Source organism: Pristis pectinata, chromosome 10 (genome assembly GCF_009764475.1).
Source record: "Pristis pectinata isolate sPriPec2 chromosome 10, sPriPec2.1.pri, whole genome shotgun sequence".
In the NCBI taxonomy this organism is placed as follows: Eukaryota; Metazoa; Chordata; class Chondrichthyes; order Rhinopristiformes; family Pristidae; genus Pristis; species Pristis pectinata.
In genome coordinates this window covers 98295449-98322472 of record NC_067414.1, presented here as the reverse complement: position 1 = coordinate 98322472, position 27024 = coordinate 98295449, and the positions used below count along the sequence as shown (strand labels likewise).

Genomic DNA, 27024 nt, shown 5'->3' with positions numbered 1-27024 from the left:
ACTTATATAAACAATTTGGATTTGAATGTACAAGGCATGGTTAGTAAGTTTGTGGATGATACTAAAATAGGTGGTGTTGTATCCATAGTTCCCTGCAGAGAATTTCAGTCATTCACAAATCTCTAAGAAGAAATGCCTCCTCATCTCTTTCTTAAGTGGCTGACCTGCTATGCCGAGAATATGTTCCCCAGTTCTTGCTTGAGTTGTAGAGGACTTTGGTTAAAGCACAAAAATGAAAAAAGTACAGACACTGAAAATGTGAAACAAAAACTGAAAATGCTGTGAACATTCAGCAGGTCAGGCAGCGTCTGGAAAGAGAAACAGAATTAACGGGTCAGGTTTAGTACCCCTTGTCAGACCTTCTGGAGTAAAGTATTCAAAGGTTCACCGCCCTCATGGTGAAGAAATTTCTTCTCATTTCAGTCCTTATTCTGTCCTTCCTTGTAAAAAATTATGTATAATTTGTGTTTAATTTCTTTAATTTCTGTTTTTCTTGTGAATACTGTTTATATGATGCTATGTGATGTTGATATGACAATAAACTCGACTTTGACTTTGACTCCTGGTAGTAGACTTCACAGCTAGGGGAAGCATTCCTGCATCCAGCCTATTGAGCCCTTTAAGAATATTCTAATCTTCAATGAGATCAGCTCTCATTCTTCTAAACTCAAGATTACAGGATTAATCTACTCAATCTCTCATTTGGTAAATTTAGAAGCTATTTGGACAGGCAGTGTCTTCGGCCCAACTCGACCATGCTGACCAAGTTGCCTAACTGAGCTAGTCCCATTTGCCTGCATTTAGCCCATATTCCTCTAAGCCTGTGCCCCTTCTCCCTGCGTACAAACAGAAGCTGAAACATGAGGATCCAGTACAGAAGGTTGTCCAGTGCCATTCTGAGGAAATAGATGAGCTTCTATGTGACTGCTTTGAATCAGTATACAGGTCCTTATTCAGGGACTCAGTGGCCAATTTAAATGAGTATATCAACACTGTCGCAGACTTCATCAGCAAGTGTGTAGAGGACTGAGGACTGTGTACCAAAGAGGTCAATCCAGGTGTTCCCCAACCAGAAACCATGGATGAACTGAGAGATCCACTACCTAGTGAAGTCCAGGTCTGCAGCATTCAAATTGGGTGACCCTGACCTATACAGGAAATCGAGATATGACCTTCGTAAAGCTATCAGGGATGCCAAGAGACAATACCAATTCAATATTGAGTCCCAGACCAGTCGTCAGTTGTGGCAGGGTTTGCATGCTATAAAATATCACTATTATCCCAGTGCCAAAGAAAAATAAGGTAATGTGCCTTAGTGACTATTGCTCGGTGGCTCTGACATCCACCATCATGAAAGCTTGAGAGACTGGTCATGGCACACATCAACTCCACCCTCCCAGACAAACTTGACTCATTGAAATTCACCTGCCGCTGAGTTAGGTCCACAGCAGACGCCATCTCTCTGGTCCTACACTCATCTCTGGAGCATCTGGATAACAAAAACACCTATGTCACACTACTGTTTATTGACTACAGGTCCACCTTCAAAACCATGATTCCAAAGAAACGTATCTCTAAACTCCTACTCCTAGGACTCAGCAGCTTCCTTTGCAACTGGATCCCTGACTTCCTGACCAACAGACCACAATCAGTAAGGATAGGCAACAACACCTCCGCCAGTATTATCCTCAACACTGGTGCCCTGCAAAGCTGCATCCTCAATCCCCTACTTTACTCCCTATATACTCTCAACTGTGTGGCCAGATTCTGCTCTAACTTCATCCATATGTTCGCAGGTGACACCACCGTAGTGGGCTGGATCTCAAATAATGATTACCCCACCTCTCTTTTGCCCATACTTCCTAAGTATCGAATACCCTGAGCATTCACCTGCCAGCTCTGATCACCCTGCAGTCACTTTTCCATAGTGACAGTTAAGTCATACGGATTTACTTCTTATTTATGCTGTTAATTTGTCAACCTTGTTGTGAATGTTTCATACATTTTGATATAGTACTTTTAATTTTGCTCTTTTAACATTTTTTGAAGTGAACTGAGAGTAACTGCCCTTGACATCAAGGTAGCATTTGATTGAGTATGGCATCAAGGAGTTCTGGCTAAATTGGAGTCAATGGGAATTTGGGGAAACCCTCTGCTGGTTGCAGTCATGCCCAGCACAAAGAAAGATGGTCGTGATGGTTAGAGGTTAATCATCTCAATCACAGGAGTTCCTCAGGGTAATGTCCCAGACCCAACCATCTTCAGTTCTTTAAATCATAAAGTCAGAAGTAGGGATGGTCATTGATGATTTTACAATATTCAACACCATTCGCGACGACTCAGATAATGATACAACCAGGTGCAGAAAGGCCTGGACAATATCCAGGCCTGGTCTGATACATGGCAAGTAACATTTGTGCCACACAAGTGTGAGGCAATGATGATATACAACAAGAGAAAGTCCAGCTATCACCCCCTGACATTCAATAGCATTACCATCACTGAATCCCGTACTGTCAATATCCTGAGGGTTTTCATTAACCAGAAACTGAACTGTAGAAGCCATATACACAATGTGGCTACATGAACAGGTCAGAGGCTTGGAATCCTGGGGTGAGTAACTCACTTCCTAACTCCCCAAAGCCTGTTCGCCATCTATGAGTCTCAAATCAGGAATACTCTTCACTTGCCTGGATGAATGCATCTTCAACAACACTCAAGAAGCTCAACTATACAGGACATAGCAGCATGCTTGATTGCCACCCCATCCACTACCATTCACTCACTCCACCACCGCTGCACAGTGGCAGCAGTTTATACCATTTGCAGGATGCACTGCAGCAACTTACCAAAGTGTAGCTTCCAAACACACCACCTCCACTAATTAGAGGGACAAGGGCAGCAAAGGCATGGGAACGCACCACCTGGAAGTTGCCCTCCAAGCCACACATCACCCTGATTTGGAAATATATTGCCGTTCCTTCACTGTCGCTGGGTCAAAATCCTGGAATTCCCTCCCTAACAGCATTGTGGATATACCTACATGTCAAGGACTACAGTGGTCGAAGAAGGCAGCTCACCACCAACTTCTCAAGGACAATTAGGGATGGGCAATTAAATGCTGCCTAAGTTTGTGAAGCCCACATCCCTTGGTCAATTTGCTGCTTGCCTTTGTTTCCTTACCTGTTTATTTTACTTTTTGCTTACTACTTTTCTCCCTTCCACTTCTTGCTTGTTTTTTTTCTCCTTCCTGAATTTCCTCTGAAGTTCCCATCCCCTTGGCATTCATTTAAACTTGTCCCAGCAACCCCTTCCTTCTATGGCAATATTAGTTCCAGTCCTGCTGAACTATAATTCATTTGATTAATCAGGTTGAACCAGCACCAATCATCGCTATACCTCTTAATCCTTACCCTAAATCTAGTTTTTTTTAGCTTTCTAGTTTTAGAAGCCATGTTCAGTGTGCTAATAAAATTATTTTCTCATGCCCTTTTATCAGTTAATTAATAAAGGAGTCCAGGATTTGAGAGCTTCAAGTTTCTAGGAGTAAACATCACCAGTAGCCTCTCCTGGTCCAACCACGTAGATGCCATAGCCAAGAAAGTGTAGCAGCACCTCTTCTTCATCAGGAGGCTAAAGAAATTTTTCATATCCCCTTTGAACCCCACCAATTTTTATAGATGCACCATAGAAAGCATCCTGTCTGGCTTGGTGTGGCAACTGCTCTGCCCGAGACCGCAAGAAACTGCAGAGAGTTGTGGATACAGCTCAGCACATCACAAAAACTAGCCTCTCTTCCGTGGCTACACATCTCGCTGCCTCAGTAAAACAACCAATATAACCAAAGACTCCTCCCATCCTGGACATTCTCTCTGCTCCCCCCTCGCATCAGGCATAAGATATAAAAACCTGAAAGCACTTACCACCAGGCTTAAGAATAGCTTCTGTCCCGCTGTTATAAGACTATTGAATGGACCTCTTTTATGATAAGATGGACTCTTGACCTCACAATCTACCTCGTCGTGGCCTTGCACCTTATTGTTTGCCTGCATTTTCTCTGTAACTGTAACACTATATTCTGTTATTGCTTTTCCCTTATACTACCTCGATGTACTGATGCGATGAAATTATCTGTATGGAGAGCATGCAAAATTAAGTTTTTCACTGTACCTCGGTATATGTGACAATAATAAACCAACTTACCAAATTCTTGACTACTAATGTTAAGCTACCAAGCCTATGGTTCCTGCTTTCTTTCCCCAACTTTTTTGAAGAGTGGTAATGATTTGTGCTTTTCCAGTCCACTGGGACATTCCCAAAACATATGGAATTTTGGAAAATTGTGATCATTGCAACTACTATCCATGCAGCTAGCTTTAATAAAACCCTTGGAAGCAGTTCATCAACACTAGATCTTTTCATTTTGATCTTGGGAATTCATCAACCCTGGATTTTTTTGTTCACCTCATATCTTACCTCCTGCTTATTTTAAGCTCTTCATTTTCTTTTGCCCTTTGGTTACCTCGATTTAAAAAAAAAATTTTTGGTATATCCAAAATATTTTGTTTCTTCCTCCTTTATCATTTTATTTTACATATCTACATCTTTCACATATCCCATAAATAAGATCATCAGGACCAGAGAAATTAATCAAAACATGATTTGAGAAGTGGGTGGAGTGGATAAAATAAAGAGAATAACACTGGTAAATTGGAGATAAGGCCTAGCTTTAATCGTAGACACTGTTTGTCTTTCATTATAGTGTATGATTTTGAATATTTAGCTCCATCTACAAGTTTGCAGATGATACCACTGTTGTAGGCTGTATCTCAAACAGCGATGAGTCGGAGTATAAGAAGGAGATAGAGAGCTTAGTGGAATGGTGTCATGACAACAACCTTTCCCTCAATGTCAACAAAACAGAAGAACTGGTCATTGACTTCAGGAAAGGGGGCGGTGTACATGCACCTGTCTACATCAATGGTGCTGAGGTGGAGAGGGTTGAGAGCTTCAAGTTCCTGGGAGTGAACATCACCAACAGCCTGTACTACATAAATGGACTCTGTACAAACTCAATGTAACTGCACTGTGTAACGAATTGACCTGTATGATCAGTATACAAGACAAGTTTTTCACTGTATGTCGGTACAAGTGACAATATACCAATACATAATATAAAATTTCTTTAACAGTCACTTGTACATCGAAACACACAGTGAAATGCATCTTTTGCAATAGAGTCTTCTGGGGGAAGCCCACAAGTGTTGCCACGCTTCCAGCGCCACATAGCATGCCCACAACTCCCTAACCTGTATGTCTTTGGAATGTGGGAGGAAACCCATGCAGACACGGGAAGAGCGTGCAGACAATAGCCAGAATGGAATCCGGGGAGCTGGTGCTGAAATAGTGTTACACTAACTGCTATGCTACCATATAGTCCATCTAATTGAATGTCAGATACCAGAGGGCAGAGGTTTAAGATGAGAGGGGGAAAATTTAAAGGAGATTTGTTAGGCAAGTTGTTTTACACATGTCCTGGACAGCCATGGAGGCTCAGTCATCATGTTCATTCTAATAAAGATCAATAGATTGCTGGATATTTAGGGAATTAAAGGAGATGGGGATTGTGTTTGAAAATAGTGCTAAGGTATAAGATTAGCTATGATCTTGATTAATGGTGGAGTAGTATTGGTTTATTATTGTCACTTGTACCAAGGTACAGTGAAAAGCTTGTCTTACAAACCGATCATACAGGTCAATTCATTACACAGTGCAGTTACATTGAGTTAGTACAGAGTGCATTGATATAGTACAGGTAAAAATAGTGTGCAAAGTCACAACAAGTGATGTGAGGTCATAGTCCATCTCATTGTATAAGGGAACCGTTCAGTAGTCTTATCACAGTGGGGTAGAAGCTGTCCTTAAGTCTGGTGGTACGTGCCCTCAGGCACCTGTATCTTCTACCCCATGGAAGAGGAGAGAAGAGAGAATGTCCTGGGTGGGTGGGGTCTTTGATTATGCTGGCTGCTACACCAAGACAACGAGAGGTAAAGACAGAGTCCAAAGAGGGGATGGCTGGTGTCCGTGATGCACAGGGCTGTGTCCACAACTTTCTGCAGCCTCTTGCGGTCCTGGGCAGAGCAATTGCCATACCAAGCCATGATACCTCCAGATAGGATGCTTTCAATGGTGCATCAGTAAAAGTCGGTGAGAGTCAAAGGGGACAAACCAAATTTCTTTAGCCTCCTGAGGAAGTAGAGGCACTGGTGAGCTTTCTTGGCTGTGGCATCTATGTGATTTGACCAGGACAGGCTGTTGGTGATTTCACACCCAGGAACTTGAAGCTCTCAATCCTCTCCACCTCAGCACCATTGATGTAGACAGGTGCATGTACACCGCCCCCTTTCCTGAAGTCAATGACCAGCTCTTTTGTTTTATTGACATTGAGGGAAAGGTTGTTATCATGACACCATTCCACTAAGCTCTCTATCTCCTTCTTATACTCCGACTCATCGCTGTTTGAGATACAGCCTACAACAGCGGTATCATCTGCAAACTTGTAGATGGAGTTAGAGCAGAATCTGACCACACAGTCATGAGTGTATAGGGAGTAGAGGGCCGAAGACGCAGCCTTGTGGGGCACCAGTGTTGAGAATAATCGTGCTGGGGGTATTGCTACCTATCCTCACTGATTGCAGTCTGTTTGTTAAAGTCAAGGATTCAGTTACAGAGGGAGGTGTTGAGTCCTAGGTCTCGGAGTTTGGTGACAAGCTGGCTTGGAATTATTGTATTGAAGGCAGAGCTGTAGTCAATAAACAATAGTCTAACACATGTGTCTTTACTGTCCAGATGCACCAGAGCTGAGTGTAGGGCCAGGGAGATGGCATCCACAGTAGACCTGTTTCGCCAATAGGTGAATTGCAGTGGGTCCAGGTTGTCTGGAGTTGATGTGTGCCATGACCAACCTCTCAAAGCACTTCATGATGGTGGATGTCAGAGCCACTGGTCAGTAGTCATTGAGGCATGTTACTTTGCTTTTCTTTGGTAGGCATTAAGGGCCAGATAACCTACTGCTTTTTCTAATATTCCTACATAATGTGTTCTTAACACTGCTAGTAGTGCTAATAGAGACCATAGTTTGGCTTCACTAGCTCAGTGACTATCTTCCTATTTACAGAAATGCACCTGACACTGCTTGTTAGTCAAGTTGAAGCAGGAAAATTTCAACCTGATGATAGTGTATGAATAGGTGCTGTTTAGTACCCAACTCTTCCCCAACTGCTCTGTGGTGCAAATTGAAGACAGATTATTTGATTTATCCAGCCCAAAACTGACAAAACTACACAAGCAGAAAAAGTAAATTTTCAATAATAGTGGAGCAAAAAAAATGCCAACAAGTAGCCAGAAGTAATTAACCAGCAACAAGCTATATTATTGTGATATCTTTAATACTGCTTTAAAAAAAAGTGGCCTTCATGATGCTTAGCATCATAAGATGGCATGAAATGGAAATGAGAGTTCATCAGGAGACATGTATTAATTCTGTCAATATTAATTCCCACACATAACGTAGTTATCTCCTTACACAAACGGGCCAGTGACATACATCTGGGTTGTCATTTTGTGCTTTGGTGGACTATTTGACTTAGCCATAATTGCTAGTGTTGCTTTCAGACTTATCCAAATCCATTGCATTCCTTCAGCTTAAGAAACAACAAATTTGAGTTAATGGCATGGGAAAAAAGAAAAAACCCTGTCTCCACACTTAAGCAGACACTTGGCTACTAAATTAAGTAATTGTTCAGCATGAGAATAGACTCAAATTAGTGTTGATGGCAAGAAAGAAAATACATTTGCATATTAAAACTTTTTTTTAAACCATAAATAGGCTATTCTTCATAAATTTGAGAGCGTGTGTCAAGAAATGCCTTCTGAGTATATGGCATTGATAGCTCCAAAAATTAATAAGGTGAGTATTAAATTAAGGTAAGAGACAAATTTTCATTTTAGTTCTCTTCTTACCTCAGTGAATGCATTCTGGTAAACAAAATGGGCTGAATTGCATTTGCCCTGGCACAATCCTTGAAGTCATGTTAACTTTCTACAATTCTGCAAGATGCATTGTACAGGACTTCACTCCATGTCCATTTTGTGTATGTCAGCTGGAATGTACAGCTTTCCAATCACAAAAACAATGCTGGATAGTTCTATTGTCATAGGCATCGATACAGAGGCTACAAATGCCATGAAAATTAGTGTTTTACAGTAGCAACATAGTACATTACAAACACAAGAGCAAAAGACTCAGTTTGAGGTAGCGTTGAGTTTTTCAGGTCAGTTCAAGAACCCAATGGCAGTGGAGAAGAAGCTGTTGTTAAACCTTGAGGTGTGGGTCGTCAGGCTCTTGTACTTCCAGCCTGATGGCTGGATTGAGAAGGTGGCATGGCCCATATGGTGGGGTTCCTGATGATGGACATCACCTCTTGTAGATATCCTCAGTAGTGGGGAGAGCTGTACCAATGATGGAAGTTCACTAATCTGTAGTCTCTTGCATTCCTGTGCATTGCAGTTTCCATGCCAGATAATGATTCAACCAATCAGAATGCTTGCCACTGTACACTTGTAGAAGTTTATCAGAGTCTTCTATGACATGTTGAATCTCCTTGAACTTCCAAGTAGAAACATTGGCATGCCATCTTTGCAATTGTATCCATGTGCTGTGCCCAGGATAGACCCTCAGATGTTAACACACAGGAATTAAGCCCCTCACCCTTTCCATTGCAGACCCTTCAATGAGGACTGGTGTGTTTGCCGGACTACCCTTTCCTAAATTCCAGTCAGTTCCTTGGTTTTTGCTAATGTTGAGTGCAAGGTTGTTGTTATGACACCACTCAACCAGCTGACCCGTCTCTCCTGTACACCTCATCACCATCTGTTGGCAAGTTTATAGGTGGTAGAGCTATGCTTAGCCACATAGTAAACAGTATAGAGCAGAAGGCTAAGCACCCAGCTCTCAGGTGTACCCCTGTTGGTCAGTGAGGAGACAAGGTACTGATAGTGGTTTCCCAATGAGGAAGTTGAGGATCCAATTGCAGAGGGAGGTACAGAGACCAGGTCTTGGAGCTTGACAATATTTTGAGGATATGGTGGTGTTGAATACCAGACTGTAATCAATGAACCACAGCCTGCCCTGTGTTCCTGTTGTCCAGAGCAGAGGAGAGCTAGCAAGATAGTGTCTGCTATAGACTATTGTGGTGATAGACAAATTGAAGTGGGACTAGGTCCTTCCTGAGGCAGGAGTTGATTCAAGCCATAACCAACCTCTCAAAACACTTAACTACAAGTGGATGTAAGCACCGCTGGATGGTAGTCATTGAAGCAGGTCACCCTGCTCTTCTTGGGCACCAGTACAATTGATGCCATCTTGAAGCAGGCAAGAACCCCAGACTACAGAAGTGAGAGGTTGAAGATGTCCCTGAACACTCCAGCCAGTCAGTCAGCTTAAGTTCTTAGCACTCATCCAGGTATGCTGTCAGGGCCTGACACCTTGCGAGGGTTCACCCACCTGAAGAATGTTCTGACATGTGATCTCAGTCACAGAACAAGGTCATTGGATGCTGTGGGGACTTGAAGGTGATCTTTATTCCCCCTCTCAAAGCATGCATAAAAGGCATTAAGCTCCCCAGGGAGTGATACATCAATGCCACTTATGCTATTTTGATTTCATCTTGTTGGAGGTGATGGCATGCAAGTCCTGCCAGAGCTGTCAAGCATCCATTTGTCTCCAGCTTTGTCCAGAATTGCCTCTTCACTCTTGTGATAGCCTTCTGGAGGTCATACAGTGGTCAAGAGTGTTGGGTCCTCTGGTGTTACAGGTGACATGCTGGTAGTAGTTCAGCAAAGGATTCTTCAGGCTAGCCTGGCTAAAGTCCCCTGCAATCATGGAGAAGGCATCAGGGTGTGATGTTTCATTTTTTTTTTTAAAAATCACTGTGCTCAGTTCTTCTAGTGCCAACTTGATGTCTGCCTGGGGTGGATGTATACTGCAACCAGGATAATGTTGGAGAATGCCCTAGGCAGATAGTATGGATGACCACCATACGTTCCAGGTCACAGGAGCAGAACTGAGACAGACTGCCCCATGGCCAAGCACCATGTTGAGTTAATCCAGAAGCAAATACCACAACCTCTGCTTTTATTTAACACTACCATCCAATCCGTGCAATGAATGTTGAAACACTTGGGTTAGAGCATCATGTCCAGAGAGCTGGGGGTGAGCTAGGTCTCTGAAACAGAGTACGTAACAGTCTCTCATGTCTCTCTGATATAGCAGTCCTGGTCTGATGTCTTCTATCTTGTTTTCTAATGACTGCACATTAGCTAGGAGGATGTGGGGGTGGGGTGGTCTCAAGCCCCTATGCTGGAGTCTTACCTGAAGTCCTCACTGGCATCCACATTTTTGTAACAATGGAGGCCTGCCCCCTGCTTCTAGCTGCTATACTTGCCTTCTGGGTGGTCTGCTTGGCCAAGTCTGTTGGCTGTCTAGCAATTATAAAATCACTAATGTGTTTAAATGGCTTAGAGCATCATTTATTATTGCAGTCATTGTGGCTGCAGATTTCAGCTTTAAAAAGAAATGGGAGTATATTAATGTTTCCTTGGGAGTGGCATGGTTGTCGTAGGATACAGAAGGATATAGATCAGCTGGAAATATAGGTGGAGAAGTGGCAGATGGAATTTAATCTGGACACGAGGTGTTTCACTTTGGGAGGTCAAATGTAAAAGGAGTGTACAGTAAATTTCAGAATGCCTTAGGAACATTGATATACAGAAGGATCTTGGGGTGCAAGTCCATAGCTCCCTGAAGGTGGCAACATGAGTAGATAGGGAGGTAAAGAAGCTGTACAGCATACTTGCCTTTTGGTTGAGGCATTGAGTATAAGAGTTGGTAAATGTTGCAGCTGTACAAAACTTTAGTTAGGCCACATTTGGAGTACTGTGTGCTATTTTGTTTGCAGCATTACAGGAAGGATGTAGAAACTTTGGAGAATGCAGGTTTACCAGGATGTTGCTTGGATTAGTGTATTTGCTATCAGAGGTTGGACAAACTTAAGATGGTTTTCTCTGGAGGGGAGACTTGATAGAAGTTTATAAAATTACGAGGCCAAGAGAGTATTCAGCCAGTTGACAAGGCTTAGATATGATGAATAGTCAGTTTTCCCAGGGTAGAAGTGACCTAGATTTAAGGGGAGAGGGGTTAAATTTAAAGGAGATAGAACACTATAGCACAGTACAGGCCTCCCTTACTATAGAATCCCTATCACTACTGCTCTCTTCTCCCCCTTCCCTTCTGCACCACACAACCAGGCTCAGTGCCAGAGACCTGGTCACTGCAGCTTTCCGATAGGTCCCCCACCCAACAGTATCCAAAGTGATACACTTGTTATTGAAAGGAATGACCACAGGGGTACTCTGCACTACCTGCCTATTTTCAGTCTTCCTGAGTCACCCAGCTACCTGCCTCCCTGTTGCTTTTGTCTATGTACTCCTCAGTATCCTGTATGAGCTGAAGGTCATCCAGCTGCAGCTCCAATTCCTTAACTGGGTCTGTAAGGAGCTACAGCTGGATGCACCTCATGCAGATGTAGTTATCGGGGAAACTGGATGTCTCCTAGAACTCCCACATTTCACAAGCTGAACACTGACCCTGGAGCCGTTCTCACCACTCTGCACTACAGGGAACACCAAATCAAAAGAAAGCAAGAAACTTACCAGAGACTTACTTTCACCTCTTCTCCCTGAAGCCTGTTGAACTGAAGCCTCTTGAACCAAAGCCTCAGCTCCCCACTGACACCAGTCCACTCCACTGATACCTGCCTTACCTTTATTTGCTGCTGTTAATAAGCCAATCAGCAGGTAACAATTTGCAAATGTGCCTCATTTAGACTCTTGCAACATGAAACTCAAGCTCAGGCACAGAGACTCACCTCTTTTCAAAGGTCCCACTCCAAATTTGAGGCAAGCTGTTTACAGAGAGTGGTAGGTGCTTAAGGATGTGGTGGAAGCATATGCAATAGCAACATTTAAGAGGCATTTAAACAATATGAACATGCAGGGAATGGAGGGATAGACCAACTGCAGGCAGATGAGATTAGTTTAAATTCATATCATGGTCAGCACAGATAGTGGGCCAAGGGGCCTGTTAACCCTTCACTGTCACTCTGCTTCCTCTTGCCAAGTCAATTTTGGATCCAATTCAACTCAGACTCCATCTCATGTGCTGTCATCTTTATTTTCTTTGAATAATGCAATCAAATTGGCAGGAAAGATCTCCCCATAACAGAGCTATGCTGATTTTTTGATTAATCCCCACTTTACCACTTGTAGATTAATCCTGTCCCTTAAGACTTTTTTCTAATACTTCCCTCCAGGTCTGTCATTAAGCAGTCATTTACCTTCCAGCCCAGGTGAATCTACTCCAGGTTTTCCAGATCTGCCCAGAAGAAAGCACTACCTTCCAGTCCAGATGCATCTGGGTTTGCATGTTATAAATAGGCTACAAAACAAAGTCAGACAGCATTGTTGACAACAGCATATCCCTTCCTGATTAGCTTAACACATTCTATGCACATTTTGAACAGAAGGGGATTGGTTTGTGACCACCTATCCTGACAACCTTAATGAACCTGAACCCATGGTCACTGTTGAGGACAAGATCAGTCTTCCAGAGAGTGAACCTGCAGAAAGCATCTAGCCCAGATAGCATCCCTGGCCATGTCCTCAGATCCTGTGCAGATCAGCTGGTGGAGGTATTTGCAGACATTTTTAACCTCCCCTTGCTTCAATCGGAGGCTCCCACTTGCTTTAAGAAGACCACTATCATCCCAGTATCTAAGAAAAACAAGGTAACATGCCTCAACTACTACCGCCCAGTGGCTCAGACATCCACCATCATGAAGTGCTTTGAGAGGCTGGTCATGGCACACATCAACTCTATCTCCCAGAAAACCAACCCACTTTATTGTTATTGCTTTTAATTCTAAACAAGTTATCATAGAACATTACAGCACAGTACAGGCCTACAGCCCATGATGTTGAGCCAACCTTTTAACCTACTTGAAGATCAATCTATCCATTCCCCCCCACATACTCCATTTTTCTATCATCCATCTGCCTATCTAAGAATCTCTTAAATGTCCCTAATGTATCTGCCTCTACCAGCACCCCTGGCAGCACATACCATGCAGCCACCACTGTAAAGAAACTTACCTCTGATCTCTCTCCTTCACCATTCCCCCCCCCATACCTTTTTCCAATCACCTTTAAATTATGCCCCCTCATGTTAGTCATTTCTGCTCTGGGGAAAAAATCTGACTGTTCACTCAATCTATACCTCTTATACACCTCTATTAACTCACCTCTCATCCTCCTCTCCAAAGAGAGAAGCCCTAGCTCACTCAACCCATCCTCATAAGACATGCTCTCCAATCCAGGCAGCATCCTGGTAAATCTCCTCTGCACCCTTTCTAAAGCATCCACATCCTTCTTATAGTGAGGTGACCAGAACTGAACACAATACTCCAAGTGTGCTTTAACCAGGGTTTTATAGAGCTACAACATTGCCTGGCAGGTCTTGAACTCAGTAACCCAACTATTGAAGGCCAACATGTCAAGCCTTCTCAACAACCCTATCAACTTGCGCAGCAACTTTGAGGGATCTATGGACTTGGATCCAAATATTCTTCTTCCACACAAAATCCTGCCTTCAAATTTGACCTTCCAAAGTGAATCACTTCACATTTTTCCCCAGGTTGAGCTCTGTCTGCCACTTCTCAGCCCAGCTTTGCATCCCGTCAATGTCCCATTGTAACCCTCGACAACCTGCTACACTATCCACAACACCACCAACCTTCATGTCATCTGCCAATTTACCCACCCTTCCACTTCCTCATCCAAATTATTTATTATATAAATAAAATTCACAGAGCAGGGGTCCCAGGACAGATACCTGCTGAACACCACTGGTCACTGACCTCCAGGCAGAATATGCTCTATCTACAACCACCCTCTGCCTTCTATGGGTAAGCCAATTCAAAATCCACACAGCCAAGTTTCCCTGGATCCCATGCCTCCCAATTTTCTGAATGAGCCTAACATGGGGAACCTTATCAAATGCCTTACTAAAGTCAATATACACCACATCCACTACTCTACAGTCAGTGTGTTTTGTCACATCCCCGAAGAATTCAGTCAGGCTCATGAGGCAAGACCTGCTCCTCACAAAGCTATGCTGACTATCCCAACTCAGACTATGCTTCTCCAAATCCAATCCCCAAGAATCTTGTCCAATAATTTGCCCACCACTGAAGTAAGACTCACTAGTCTATAATTCCCAAGGTTATCCCTACTCCCTTTCTTGAACAAGGAATAACATTTGCCACCTTCCAATCATCTGGTACTATTGTGGCCAGTGAGGATGCAAAGATCATCACCAAGGGCTCAGAAATCTCTTGCCTCACTTCCTGTAGTATCCTGGGATATATCCCATCCAGCACCAGGGACTTATCTATCCTACTCTTTTTCAAAAGTTCCAGCACATCCTCCTTCTTAACGTAGATGTTCTAGCTTATCAGCCTGTTTTACACTGTCCTCACAAACATCAAGTTCTCTCTGGTGAATACTGAAGAGAAGTATTCATGAGGGACCTCCCCTACCTCCTGACTCCAGGCACACATTTCCTCCTCTATCCCTAATCAGTCCTACATTCACTGTAGTCATCCTGTTCTAGACATACGAGTAGAATGCCTTGTGGTTTTCCATAATCCTACTTGCCAAGGCCTTCTCATGCTCCCTTCTAGCTCCAACCCCATTCATAAGCACCTTCCTGGCTACCTTGCAACTCTAGAGCTGTCTGATCCTTGCTTCCTAAATTGTACATAAGCTTCTTTCTTCCTCTTCACTAGATATTCCACATCTCTTGTCAACCATAGTTCCTTCACCCTATCATCCTTTTCCTGCCTCAATGGGACAACCCTATCCAGAATCTCATGCAAGTGATCTCTAAAGAACCTCCACATTTCTCTTGTGCATTTCCCTTTCCCCAGTACATCTCCTGCCAATGTCCACTCAAGTTCCTGCCTAATAGCATCATAATTGCCCCTCCCCTAATTAAATACTTTCCCATGCTGTCTGCTCCTTTCCCTCTGAGGCAAGTGTAAAGGTCAGGGACTGTGGTCACTATCTCTGAAATGCTCACCCAAGAGATCTACACCTGACCAAATTCATTGCCTCATACCAGATCTAGAATGGCCTCTCCTCTAGTCAGCCTGCCTACATATTGTGTCAGGAATCCTTCCTGGACACAGCAAACAAATTCCACCACATCCAAACATTTTGCACTAAGGAGGTGCCAATTAATACAAGGAAAGTTAAATCACCCATGACAACAACCCTGTTATTGTTTGCACCTTTCCAAAATCTGCCTCCTGATTTGTTCCTCAGTGTCTGTTGCTATGGGGTGGGGTGGGGGGCTCTGTAGGAATACTCCCAATACAGTAATTACTCCTTTCCTGTTTCTGACTGCCACCCATACTGACTCACTAGACGATCCCTCCAGCAGCTGCAACACTCCCCCTGATTAGCAATGCCACTCCCCCACCTCTTACCTCCCTCTCTGTCCCTTTTGAAACATCTAAAACTCAGAACATCCAGCAGCTATTCCTGCCTTGTGACAGCCAAGGGTTGTAATGGCCACAACATCATAGTTCCATGTACTTACCCACACTAAGTTCATCACCCTTGTTCCTGATACTTCTTGCATTAAAATAGACACATTTCAACCCATTCAACTGACTGCAATTTTGCCCTTGCATCTTCCTATCCTTCCTCAAAGTCTCTCCACACACTGCATCAGCATGTACACCAACTGCCCCATCCTCTGACCCATCACTCTGTTCCCATCCCCCTGCCAAACTAGTTTAAACCCTCTGCAACAACTCCAGCAAACCTACCCGCAAGGGTAGTCCCCCTCCAGTTCAGGTGTAACCCATCCCTTTTGTACAGGTCATACCCAGAAGAGATGCCAGTGATCCACAAATCTGAAACCCTACCTCCTGCACCAGTTTCTCAGCCACACATTCATCTGCCAAATCAACCTATTCTTACCTTCACTGGCACATGGCACAGACAGCAATCCAGAGATTACTACCCTCGAGTCCTGCTTTTCAACTTCCTACCTAGTTCCCCATTTTCAGGACCTCATCCTTTTTCCTTACCTACATCATTGGTCCCAATGTGTACTACAACTTCTGGCTACTCACCCTCCCCCTTAGGATGCTGTGGGCCTGATCTGAGACATCCCTGACACCTGGGAGGCAACATACCATTCACAGAATCTCCTGTCTGCTCCCCTAACTATAGAGGCCCCTATCACTATTGCTCTCCTCTTCTCCCCCTTCCCTTCTGAACCACAGAGCCAGACTCAGTGCCAGCAACCTGACCACTATGGCTTTCCCTTGGTAGGTCATTTCTTCCCCCCCCCCAAACTGTATCCAAAGCAGTATATCTGTTATTGAGGGGAATGGCCACAGGGGTACTCCACACCATCTGCCCATTCCCTTCCCCTGACAGTCACCCAGCTACCTGCCTCCTGCAACTTAGGTGTGGCTACCTCCATATAACTTTTTCTATCACCTCCTTATTCTTCTGTATGAGCCAAAGGCCATCCAGCTGCAGCTCCAGCTCCAGGTCCCTAACACAGTTCATAAGGAGCGACAGTTGGATGTACCTCCCACCAACAGGGACACTTGATGTCTCCCACATTTGGCAGGAAGAACAAACCACTGACCCTGGATCCATTGTCACTACTTTAGCTAGGCACTAATAGACAAAGAAAGAAATTTACCCAGCCTTTTCTTGCCAAATCCTCAACTCCCCCATTCTAATACTGGTCCACTTTGATCATGGCTACTCTGCTTGACCTTGCCTTCTTTTTGTTGATTGTTGCTAATTTCCCATTCAATTATCACCTAACAATTCACAGCTGTGCCTCTTATATTGTTTGGAAATACCTGGAAAAGAACTGGGTCCCCACACTCACCAATTTATATGGCTCCCACTTCTCGCACTGAGAGTCCCACTTCTCACTCCAAGTCATGGCCCTCACTACCTGGAAAAGAACTGAGTCCCAACGCTCATCCCTTTACATGGTTCTCACTTCTTGCACTGAGAGTCCCGCTTCTCGCTATCAACAGATATCCTTTACTGAAGGCAGTAAACTAAACAGCAGTGGATGGCACAACAATGTAGCAGAGTCATACCATCAGTACTGTCAGTTCTTAAAGGTACGCTCATACAACATCCACCATACTGCTTCAGGCCAATGTTTAGAGAAATTGAAGGAAAAGCAATTTGACAGAATAGGGCTCTCTGAGGCCCAGAGCCTTAACAGGTCTGCAAGCAAGACTCATGGGCCTTATGGAAACACAGGTCAGTATCAATACCATAGTAAAGGAAGCATTTAATTTCTGTGGTTAGCAAGTTATCATATGACCCCTCAAATGCTTATGAGCTGGTTCAATCCACTTGTAACTGTAAACTCTCTGCTTTCGCCACTGTCAGAAAATTAAGGGTCATTCAAGGCCATCATGGAGCATGCATAGGAATTCAGATTAATGTGGGGCTGGGTTTGAATGGGGGTCTGGATACAGGGGAAGTATACCTGGGGGAATGGAAGGGCAGGGTTTAGGATCAGGTGGGCAATCCTCATTTGGGGATATGAAGATGGCTTGGCAGATCCAGATCTGTTAGTGTTCATTGGGCTGTTGATTGGTAAAGGGTTGTTACAACCAAGATTGGTAGGGGGAAGAATCAGGCTGGAAGACTGTATGGGGAGTTGTGTCAGAGTTCATACTGGGACAGCAGATCGGAAAAGAGAAAGGTTTACGGATTGGAAGGAAGGTCAGGCCAGCAGGTTAACAAGTTGAATGTAAACTGCCAGGGATTGTGATGGGGAGCAATTGGTCTTCAAATTGCGGGGTTCATGTCAATTAATGGGAGGTCATGTAGGTTGGGCAATAGTCACAAGCTGAGGGATCACTGTCAGGCTAAGTCCTTCCTAAGTAAGACTGAAGACCTCATAAGTACAGTGAGTGCATGGGATCTGTGGACAAAATTGTGTCTGTTGCACGTCACTTTTTGTTAATGCATGATCTAAGCTTCTCCATGCATTAGCTTGATATACCCAGAAACAAAACACTGGACTTCATTCCACAGCCATTATGTCCCTGATTGCCCTTTATGTTTTAATTTTCATTCTAACTGAATTCAATGAGGCACAAATGTAGGCTGCTGTGTTATCAGTTCCGAGGTAAGTACATTTCTTTTTGAAGTGTTGGCCAGTACAGGCTGTCCCCGGGTTACATACGGGTTCCATTGTTACAGATATCCATAAGTTCATTTTGTCCATGTTGGAAAATATGCAAAAATTACTCGATGTGATAACCATACCTCCACAGTGTTGCAATGAATTGCATCAAAAGCACACAAGACTGATAAGAGAACAATTACTAAAAGTGGAGAGAGAGTGGAACCTCATTCTGCCCTTCGTAGGAATGAATGTACAAATTTATTACTATTTTGGGAGCTCATTCATATGTACAGGTGTCCATAAGTTGGGCGTTTGTAACTCGGGGATGGCCTGTACTTCTAACTCAAGCTGAGAGTGCCTGAAAGGGGTAGGTATATAATTGTACAGTACTCATTTTGCTTCCTGATATTCAGATACATTCTAATATGCCTTGCCATGAGGTCCACAATTAATGCCATATTCTATGTAATGGAGTTGTTTTTGTGAAGTATGTTTAACAATCAGATAGAATAGAAATAAACCCAGATATTAATGACAGCAATTTTGATGTTTTGGTCCAGAAGCATTCACCTTTATGGCCTATTGTTCATTTTAGATTGAATCTGTTCTGAGACAAGGAGTTACTTTACTGAACTGGTCATCTTTAACACTTGCACAGTTCTTCTCTGATGCAGATACAGCCATTGATGAGTTGATTGCATTGCTAAAGACAGTAAGTAGATTCCTTGAAAACTTTACATTTACTTGTTACACAGAAGGATAATAGTAAAGAAATTACAAAGAATCTTGTATCATTTTAACAGCTAATGATAGCTAGTTATTGACATGTAATGTATAAGATGAATGAAGTGCATCCTGTAGATTATTACCATAGAGTCATAGAAAAGAGTCGTAGAAGCAGGCTATTTGGCCCTACTCGTCCACGCTGACCAGTGAGCACCCTTCTGCATTAATCCCATTACTGAGCATTTGGCCCATAGCTTTCCATGCCTAAGTGATTCAAGTGCTCATCTAAACACTTAAATAGTGTCAGTGACTCTGCTTCCTCCTTATAACTGAACTGCTGCATCCCAGGTAACATCCTGGAGAATCTCCTCTGCACCCTTTCCATTGCTTTCACATCTTTCCTATATCATGGTGATGAGAACTGCATGCAGTACTCCAGCTGAGGTCTGACCAAAGTTTTATAAAATTGGGAGTATGACCTCCCAATTTCTGTACTTAATGCCCTGACTAATAATGGCCAGTACCCCATATACCTTCCTAACCATGTTATTTACCTATGTTGCCACCTTTAAGGATCTATGAACTCCTTATTTGATGCTCCTTGAGACACTACCATTCATGGTATATGCCCTAGTCTCATCAGTCCCCTCAAAATGCATCAACTCACACGTCTGGATTAAACTCAATTTGCCATATTCTAGCCCATTTCACCAACACATTAATACCTCTCTGCAGCCTAAGACTACCTTCCATACTATTGACAACTCTGTCAATCTTCGTGTTATCTGCAAACTTATCGATCTTGCCTCTCACACCCACATCCAAGTCATTCACGTATAAGCAGCAGGGGTCCCAGCACCGGTCCTTGTGGGACACCACTCATCACAGGTAGCCAATCGCAAAAATAGCTTTCTACTGTCACCCTCTGACTCTTATTGCCAAGCCAATTTTGGATTCAGTTTGCCAACTTGGCCTAGATCCCATGGGCCCTAACCTTCTGTACCAGTCTTCCATGTGGGACCTTGTTAAAGGCTTACTAAAATCCACATAAATCACATCAACTGCCCTGCTCTCGTCTTTTGTTACCGCTTCAAAGAATTCAGATAAATTAATCAGACAGGATCTGCCCTTGACAAAGCCATGTTAGCTGTCTCTGATTCGTCACTGCCTTTTCATGTGATCATTACTCCCCTCCCTCAGAATTCCAGTATGTTCATGACCACTGATGTTAGACTTGCATGTCCTGGGTTACCAGGCTTTTCCCTGCTGCCATTCTTGAAAAGGGGGACCACATTTGTGATCTTCCAGTCACCTGGTACCTCGTGTGTGTCCAGTGAGGATTTAAAAATCCCAGCCGGAGCTCCAGCAATCTCTTCCCTTGCCTTGTGTACAACCTGAAATAAATCCCATCCATACCTGGGTATTTATCTACCATTAAGCCCCCTAAGGCATTGAATACTTCCTCTCTATTTATGGAGATCTGCTCGAGACTTTCACCAAGCTCTTCAGTGAATTCTCCAAGTACGAAGTCTTGTTCCTTTGTGAATACTGATGAAAAGTATTTATTTAGGACCTCAGCTAATGGGCCCTGCAGTCCTGATATAGGGCCTTGACCGGAAACTTTAACTATCCCTTTGCCTCCACAGATGCCAACTGATCCGCTGAGTTCCTCCAGCAGTTTGTTTTTTTTGCTCCAGATCCCAGCATCTGCTGTCTCTTGTGTCAACATTTTTAATTTCTTTTTACTTGGTAAATTGGTTTATTATTGTCACATGTACCGAGGTACAGTGAAGAACTTGTTTTGCATGCCGTCCATACAGATCACTTCATTACAAGACTGCATGAAGCTAGTACAAGGGAAAACAGAATGCAGAATAAAGTGTTACAGAGAAAGTGCAGTCAGGTAGAAAATAAGGTGCAAGGCCATAACAAGGTAGATTGTGAGGTCAAGAGTCCATCTTATTGTTCCCCTGCCCTTACTACATTCTCTGACTCCCTGCATTGTCTGAAATTTTTTCGTAACTGAATATTTGTCATTTATCTGTTCTTGCTTGTTCAGTGCCTTCTTTCAAGGGTTAACAGTTCCCAATATAGAGTCATAGAGTAATACAGCACGGATACAGGCCCTTCAGCCCAAACAGTTCATGCTGACCATGGTGCCCACCAAGCTAGTCCCAATTTCCTGCGTTCGGCCCATATCCCTCTGTCCTGCCCCTCCACGTACCTATCCAAGTGCTTCTTATATGACACTATTGTACCTGCTTCAACCACTTCCTCTGGCAGCTCATTCCATATACTCACCACCCTCTGTGTGAAAAAGTTGCAGTTGTATAAGTTATTGGTGAGGCCACATTTGGAGTACTGCATATGGTTGTGGTCGCCCTGTTATAGAAAAGACGTGGTTAAACTGGAAAGAGTGCAGAAAAGATTTACGAGGATGTTGCTAGGACTGGAGGGCCTGAGTTATAAGGAGAGGTTGGCCAGGCTTGGTCTTTATTCCTTGGAATATAGGAGCATGAGGGGCGACCTTATAGAAATGTTTAAAGTTATGAGAGACACAGATAAGGTGGGTAGTAACAGTCTTTTCCTCGGGGTAGGGGAGTCCAGAACTAGGGGGCATAGGTTTCGGGTGAGAGAGGAGAAACTTAAAAGGGATCTGAGGGGCAACTTATTAAGCCTAATAAAATATTTAGTGCTTCCTCCTTTTTAATGGTAATATTTCTAGAATTTCACTGTACAATATCCTTCTTCATGAATACAGATGAAGTTTTCATAACCAAATGGATCTGGCTTTTCATATTTCTGTTGAGCCTCCAGGTTTGCTAGGCCCCAAGTGTCATAAGAGCCATATCGTACAGAAATGGGCCCTTTAGCCTATTATGTCCATGCTGACCATCAAATACCTTTTTGTACTAATCCCATTTACTAGCACTTTGATCCATGGACTACTATGCCTTGGCTATTCAAGTGCTCATCCGGATGCTTCATAAATTCTATAAGAATAGCCACATCCAACAGCTTCTCAGGCAGTACAAGATGTTGGTGAGGCTGCATTTGGAATATTATGTTCACTTTTGGTCAGCCAGCGATAGGAAAGATGCTATTAAGCTGGAAAGAGTGCAGAAAAGATTTATGAGGATGTTGCCAGGACTCGAGGGACTGAGTTAAAGAGAGAGGTTGAGCAGGATAGGACTTTATTCATTGTAGCATAGAAAAATGAGGAGTGATCTTATAGAAGAGTATAAAATCATGAGGGGCATAGAGAGGGTGAATGCACACAGTCTTAAGGTGAGATTTAATAGGGACCTGAGGGGCAAGTACATTAACAATATTTAAAAGACACTTGGGCAGATTCATGGATGGGAAAGGTTTCGGGGGTATGGGTCAAACATGGACAACTGGGACTAACTTAAGTGGACATCTTGGCCAGCATGGACCAGTTGGGCCGAAGGGCCTGTTTTCATGCTGTATGACTCTGTGACTCTTTGACTCAGTATGTTCCAGATCTCAGCCTCCTCTGGATGAAATCAGATCCCCTCTAAACCTCATACTCCTCACCTAAAACCTAAGTCCTCTGGTCTTAAACACTTCTGCCTTGAGGATGTGTTTCTTACTATCTACACTATCCCTGCCCCCTGCTCTCCTAATTTTGTATATTGTCCGATCCTTCAGCCTCCTCTACTCCACGGAAAACAAATCCAGCATATCATCTCTGCTCTTAAATGAAAGTGAAACATTTTATCCCAGGCAGCATCCTGGTGAATGCAATCACGTACCTTGTATAGTGTGATGGCTAGAAATGTACACAATTTTCCAGCTGTGGCCTAACCAAAGTTTTCTAAAGTTGTACGAAGACCTCCATGCTCTTATATTCTTTCAAGAGCAGATCATAGATCTGCCATGTAACCCACCACATAAAAATGACAGAGTGAACAGATAAAGTGAAACAGGGCATCATTGACAATTTTTTTATTTTTAGCACCTCCCAGTCCTCCTCCACCCATCATGAGAAAGTTATCTAGGACCCTGATGCATTACTTTTCTCCATCCATCCTGCTTGAACTATGGGCATTCGTTGTTGTTTCTATTTATTTTATCATCCTATATCCTTTTGTACAGCTTAGTGGGGCTATTATTATTTATGACCCCTCATCCATAACCCTATTATCATTTATTATTTATTTATTTAGTTGCACATTTGCCTATCAAATTACAGCCGGGATATATCCAAATCCAAATTGCACTTCCACTGAAGATATTACATGTTTTGATTATTTATGCCGAATGCTATTATTTTGGGGTATATTCTATTATCAAGTGCTTCGTGATGCACACAGTAATCCTAAATTGACAAGCATTGCCTTGAACAAATTTACCCTTATTTGCTATACATAATAAAGAAAAAAAACGTTTTTTTATTTTATTTACCCATTTGGATTAATTTTTTATTATTTATTGTATTTTTATGCTGCTGACTCATAAGTATTGAAAGGGCGCAGTTAGTAGAGCCGGGTTCAGTTCTGACCAAAGATGCTATTTGCGTGGATTTCCTCTGGATGCTCTTGTTTCCTTCCACATCCCAAAGACATACAGGTTAATTGGTCACTAAATTGCCTCTGGTGTGCAGGTGAATAATAGGATTTGGGGGGGAAATTGATGATAATGTGGGGAAAATAAAATTGGATTAGTGTAATGGGTGATTGATGGTCAGTGGGAACTTGGTGGGCTGAAGGGCCTGTTTCTCTACTGTGTCTCTCTATGACTCAATAAGACTTTACTGTATAGTTCTTATGGGAAAGTGCTGAAATAGGAAATATATTAACTAATGTAAATAAAAGTGTAATATTCATTGTCGCTTCCAGATAACTGACTTACGAGAGAGGCATATAGATGAGGTATTGGACGAAATAGCCCAAACAGCTATAATCAAACTACCAGAAGATCAGGCCTTAACTTTGGAAGAAATGCTTGCATACAGTGAGGTAATATTTTTTAATTAGTTTTTTTAAAAATTTTATTTACAGCGTGGTAACAGGCCCTTCCGGCCCAATGAGTCCGCGCCACCCATTTTTTAAACCCAAGTTAACCTACCCGTACGTCTTTGGAATGTGGGAGGAAACCGGACCTCCTGGAGGAAACCCATGCAGACACAGGAGAACGTACAAACTCCTTACAGACAGCGACGGGAATCAAACCCCGATCGCTGGCGCTGTAGTAGCGTCACGCTAACTGCTATGCTACCATGCCGCCCCAGATATTCTGTTAAAAAATTTTAGCATAAGTATTTGGAATTCAGCTTTGTGTCAATTCAAAACTAGATCTGTCAATTATTGGCAATTATTCAGCATGATTAACATGATTGCACAGAATCCTGAGTTGTACAGCACAGAAACAGACCAAACAGACCACTACATCCATGCCAAGCTTTTTGCCCATCTATACTAATCCCATTCTCCTCTACACTCTCTCCAATGCAAACATGTCCTTCCTATAATGATGACCAGAACTTCATACAATTCTCCAAGTGCAGTCTAACCAGTGTTTCATAAAGTTGAAGCATAATGTATATTCATCTCCTGATCTATGAAGGCGAGCATGTCATATTCCTTCTTCACTGCCCTATCTACATAGGTTTCCTCTGTTCATGTCCTACACCAATTTGACTTTGTAAAATGCATGACTGTGCACTTGTCGGAAATAAATTATATCTGTCAGTGCTCCACCCAACTTCGCACTTGATCCACATCTTACCGCAACCTTTGACTGTCTTCATTGCTATCCACAACACCACCAACTTTTGTGTCATCTTCAAACTCATTAATCAGACCTCCTACATACACATTCAAGTCATTAATGTACATCACAAACAACAGGGCCCTAGAACTGATCCCTGTGGTGCACCACTGACCACAGACTTCCAATCAGAAAAAGATCTTTCCGGCACGACACTTTGCCTCCTGTCATCAAGCCAATGTTGCATCCAATTAGCCAGCTAGCCTTGGATCCCATGAGCTTTAACCTTTTGGACCAACTTACCATGAAGGACCTTGTCAACTGCCTTTATTAAAGTTGATAGAGACAACATCTATCATCCTGCCTTCATAGTCTTCTTAATTACCTCCTCAAAAAATTCAATCAAATTAGTGAGGCAGGATTTCCCCTACACAAAGCCATGTTGGCTATCCATGGTCAGCCACTGCCTTTTCAAATGTACATAAATCCTATCCCTTGGGATTTTCCCCAATAATTTCCCTACCACTGACATATGGCTTTCCAGCCTATGGTTACCTGCCTTGTCCCTGCAGCCTTTCTTAAATAAAAGAACAACAGTCTAATACCCTTAAGGTGAGAGGGGGGAAGGTCAAAGGAGATGTGCGGGGCAAGGTTTTTACACAGAGAGTGGTGGGTGCCTGGAATGCACCGCCAGGGGTGGTGGTGGAGGCAGGTACGATAAGAGGCATTTAGATGGGCACATGAATATGCAGAGAATGGAGGCTTATGGACCATGTGCAGGCAGATGGGATTAGGTGTCATTAGCTTAATTAGTTCTGCACAACATCCTGGGCCAAAGGGTCTGTTCCTGTGCTGTACTATTCTATGTTCTATGTTATTAGCTATTTTCCACACACAGATTACTCCTTAGGACCCTAAGGAAATCCACTCTTTCTGAGGATACCCTCTTGCTCTTGATATACTTCTAGAATATTTCTCCTTAATCTTACTTGCCAAGGGTACTTCATGGCCTATTTTTGCCATCCTAATTTCTTGAAGTTCTCTCCCACACACTCTGTATTCCTCAAGAAGCTCCCTTAATTCCAGTTGCCTAAACCTGGCATAAGTTTCCTTTCTTTCCCTGATCAAACCTGCAATTTCCTTTGTCATCTAAGGTTCTCTAACCTTGCCATCTTTGCTTTTCACCCCTACCGAAACATGCTGGCCCTGAACTCTTACTAGCTTTCTTTTAAAAGACACCCGCTTGTCAGCTGTCATTTTACCTGTAAGCTTCTGCTCCCAATCTACTTTAGCCAGGTCCTCCCTTACACCATTGAAATCAGCCTTCAATCATTTCAAGACCTTAACTTGAGGACCAACCTTATCCCTTTTCATAACTACCTTGAAACTTATGAAGTATTCCCCCACCGACACTTCTGTCACCTACCCAGTTTCATTTACTAAGCTAAGGTTGAGTACTGCACCATTTCTGATAGGATTTTCTACATATTGTATCAAAAAATGTTCTTTGGTGCACTTCACAAATTCCACCCGATCAAAGCCCCACTCACTCAGGCAATCCTAGTCAACATTGGGAAAGTTAAAAACCCCCACGATTGTAACACTATTAATGGTAAACATTTCTGTGATTTGCTTACATACAGTATCTCTTCTTCTAATTCCCGCTATTGGGAGGCCTATAGTATAAACCCACCAAAGTGATCACCCTTCTCTTATTCGTAACTTCTACTCTCATTGGATGATCCCTCCAAAATATCCTTTCCAAGTACTACTGTTACATTCTTTCTAGCCTTCTATTCTCCCCTGTTGTGTTGTGTAGCATAGCGGTTAGCGCGATGCTATTACAGCGCCAACAATTGGGGTTCGATTCCCGTCGCTGTCTGTAAGGAGTTTGTACGTGCTCCTGTGTCTGTGTGGGTTTCCTCTGGGTGCTCTGGTTTTCTCCCACATTCCAAAGACGTACGAGTAGGTTAATTTGGGTTTAAAATGGGCGGTGCGGACTCATTGGGCCGGAAGGGCCTGTTACCACACTGTAAATAAAATTTTTTAAAAAATTAAAAAAATTTAAAAAAAGAAACTTCTATACTCATGTACATTAAGCTGCCAGTCCTGCCCTTTCCTCAACTGCATCTCTGTGATTGCAATAACATCACAATTCCAAGTGATGATCCATTCATCCAATTTACCTGTGAGGCTCC

At 43.0% G+C, this 27024-nt stretch overlaps 1 protein-coding gene across 1 annotated transcript in view; it reads left to right on the top strand.

Moving 5' to 3' along the window:
• The window catches only part of LOC127575526 (dynein axonemal heavy chain 8-like), a 443415-nt gene that overhangs the window by 97364 nt on the left and 319027 nt on the right, over positions 1-27024 (top strand). The window contains 3 exon segments of the mRNA XM_052025459.1: positions 7889-7969; positions 18963-19079; positions 23956-24075. Of these exon segments, the coding sequence (XP_051881419.1) occupies positions 7889-7969; positions 18963-19079; positions 23956-24075 (318 nt within the window).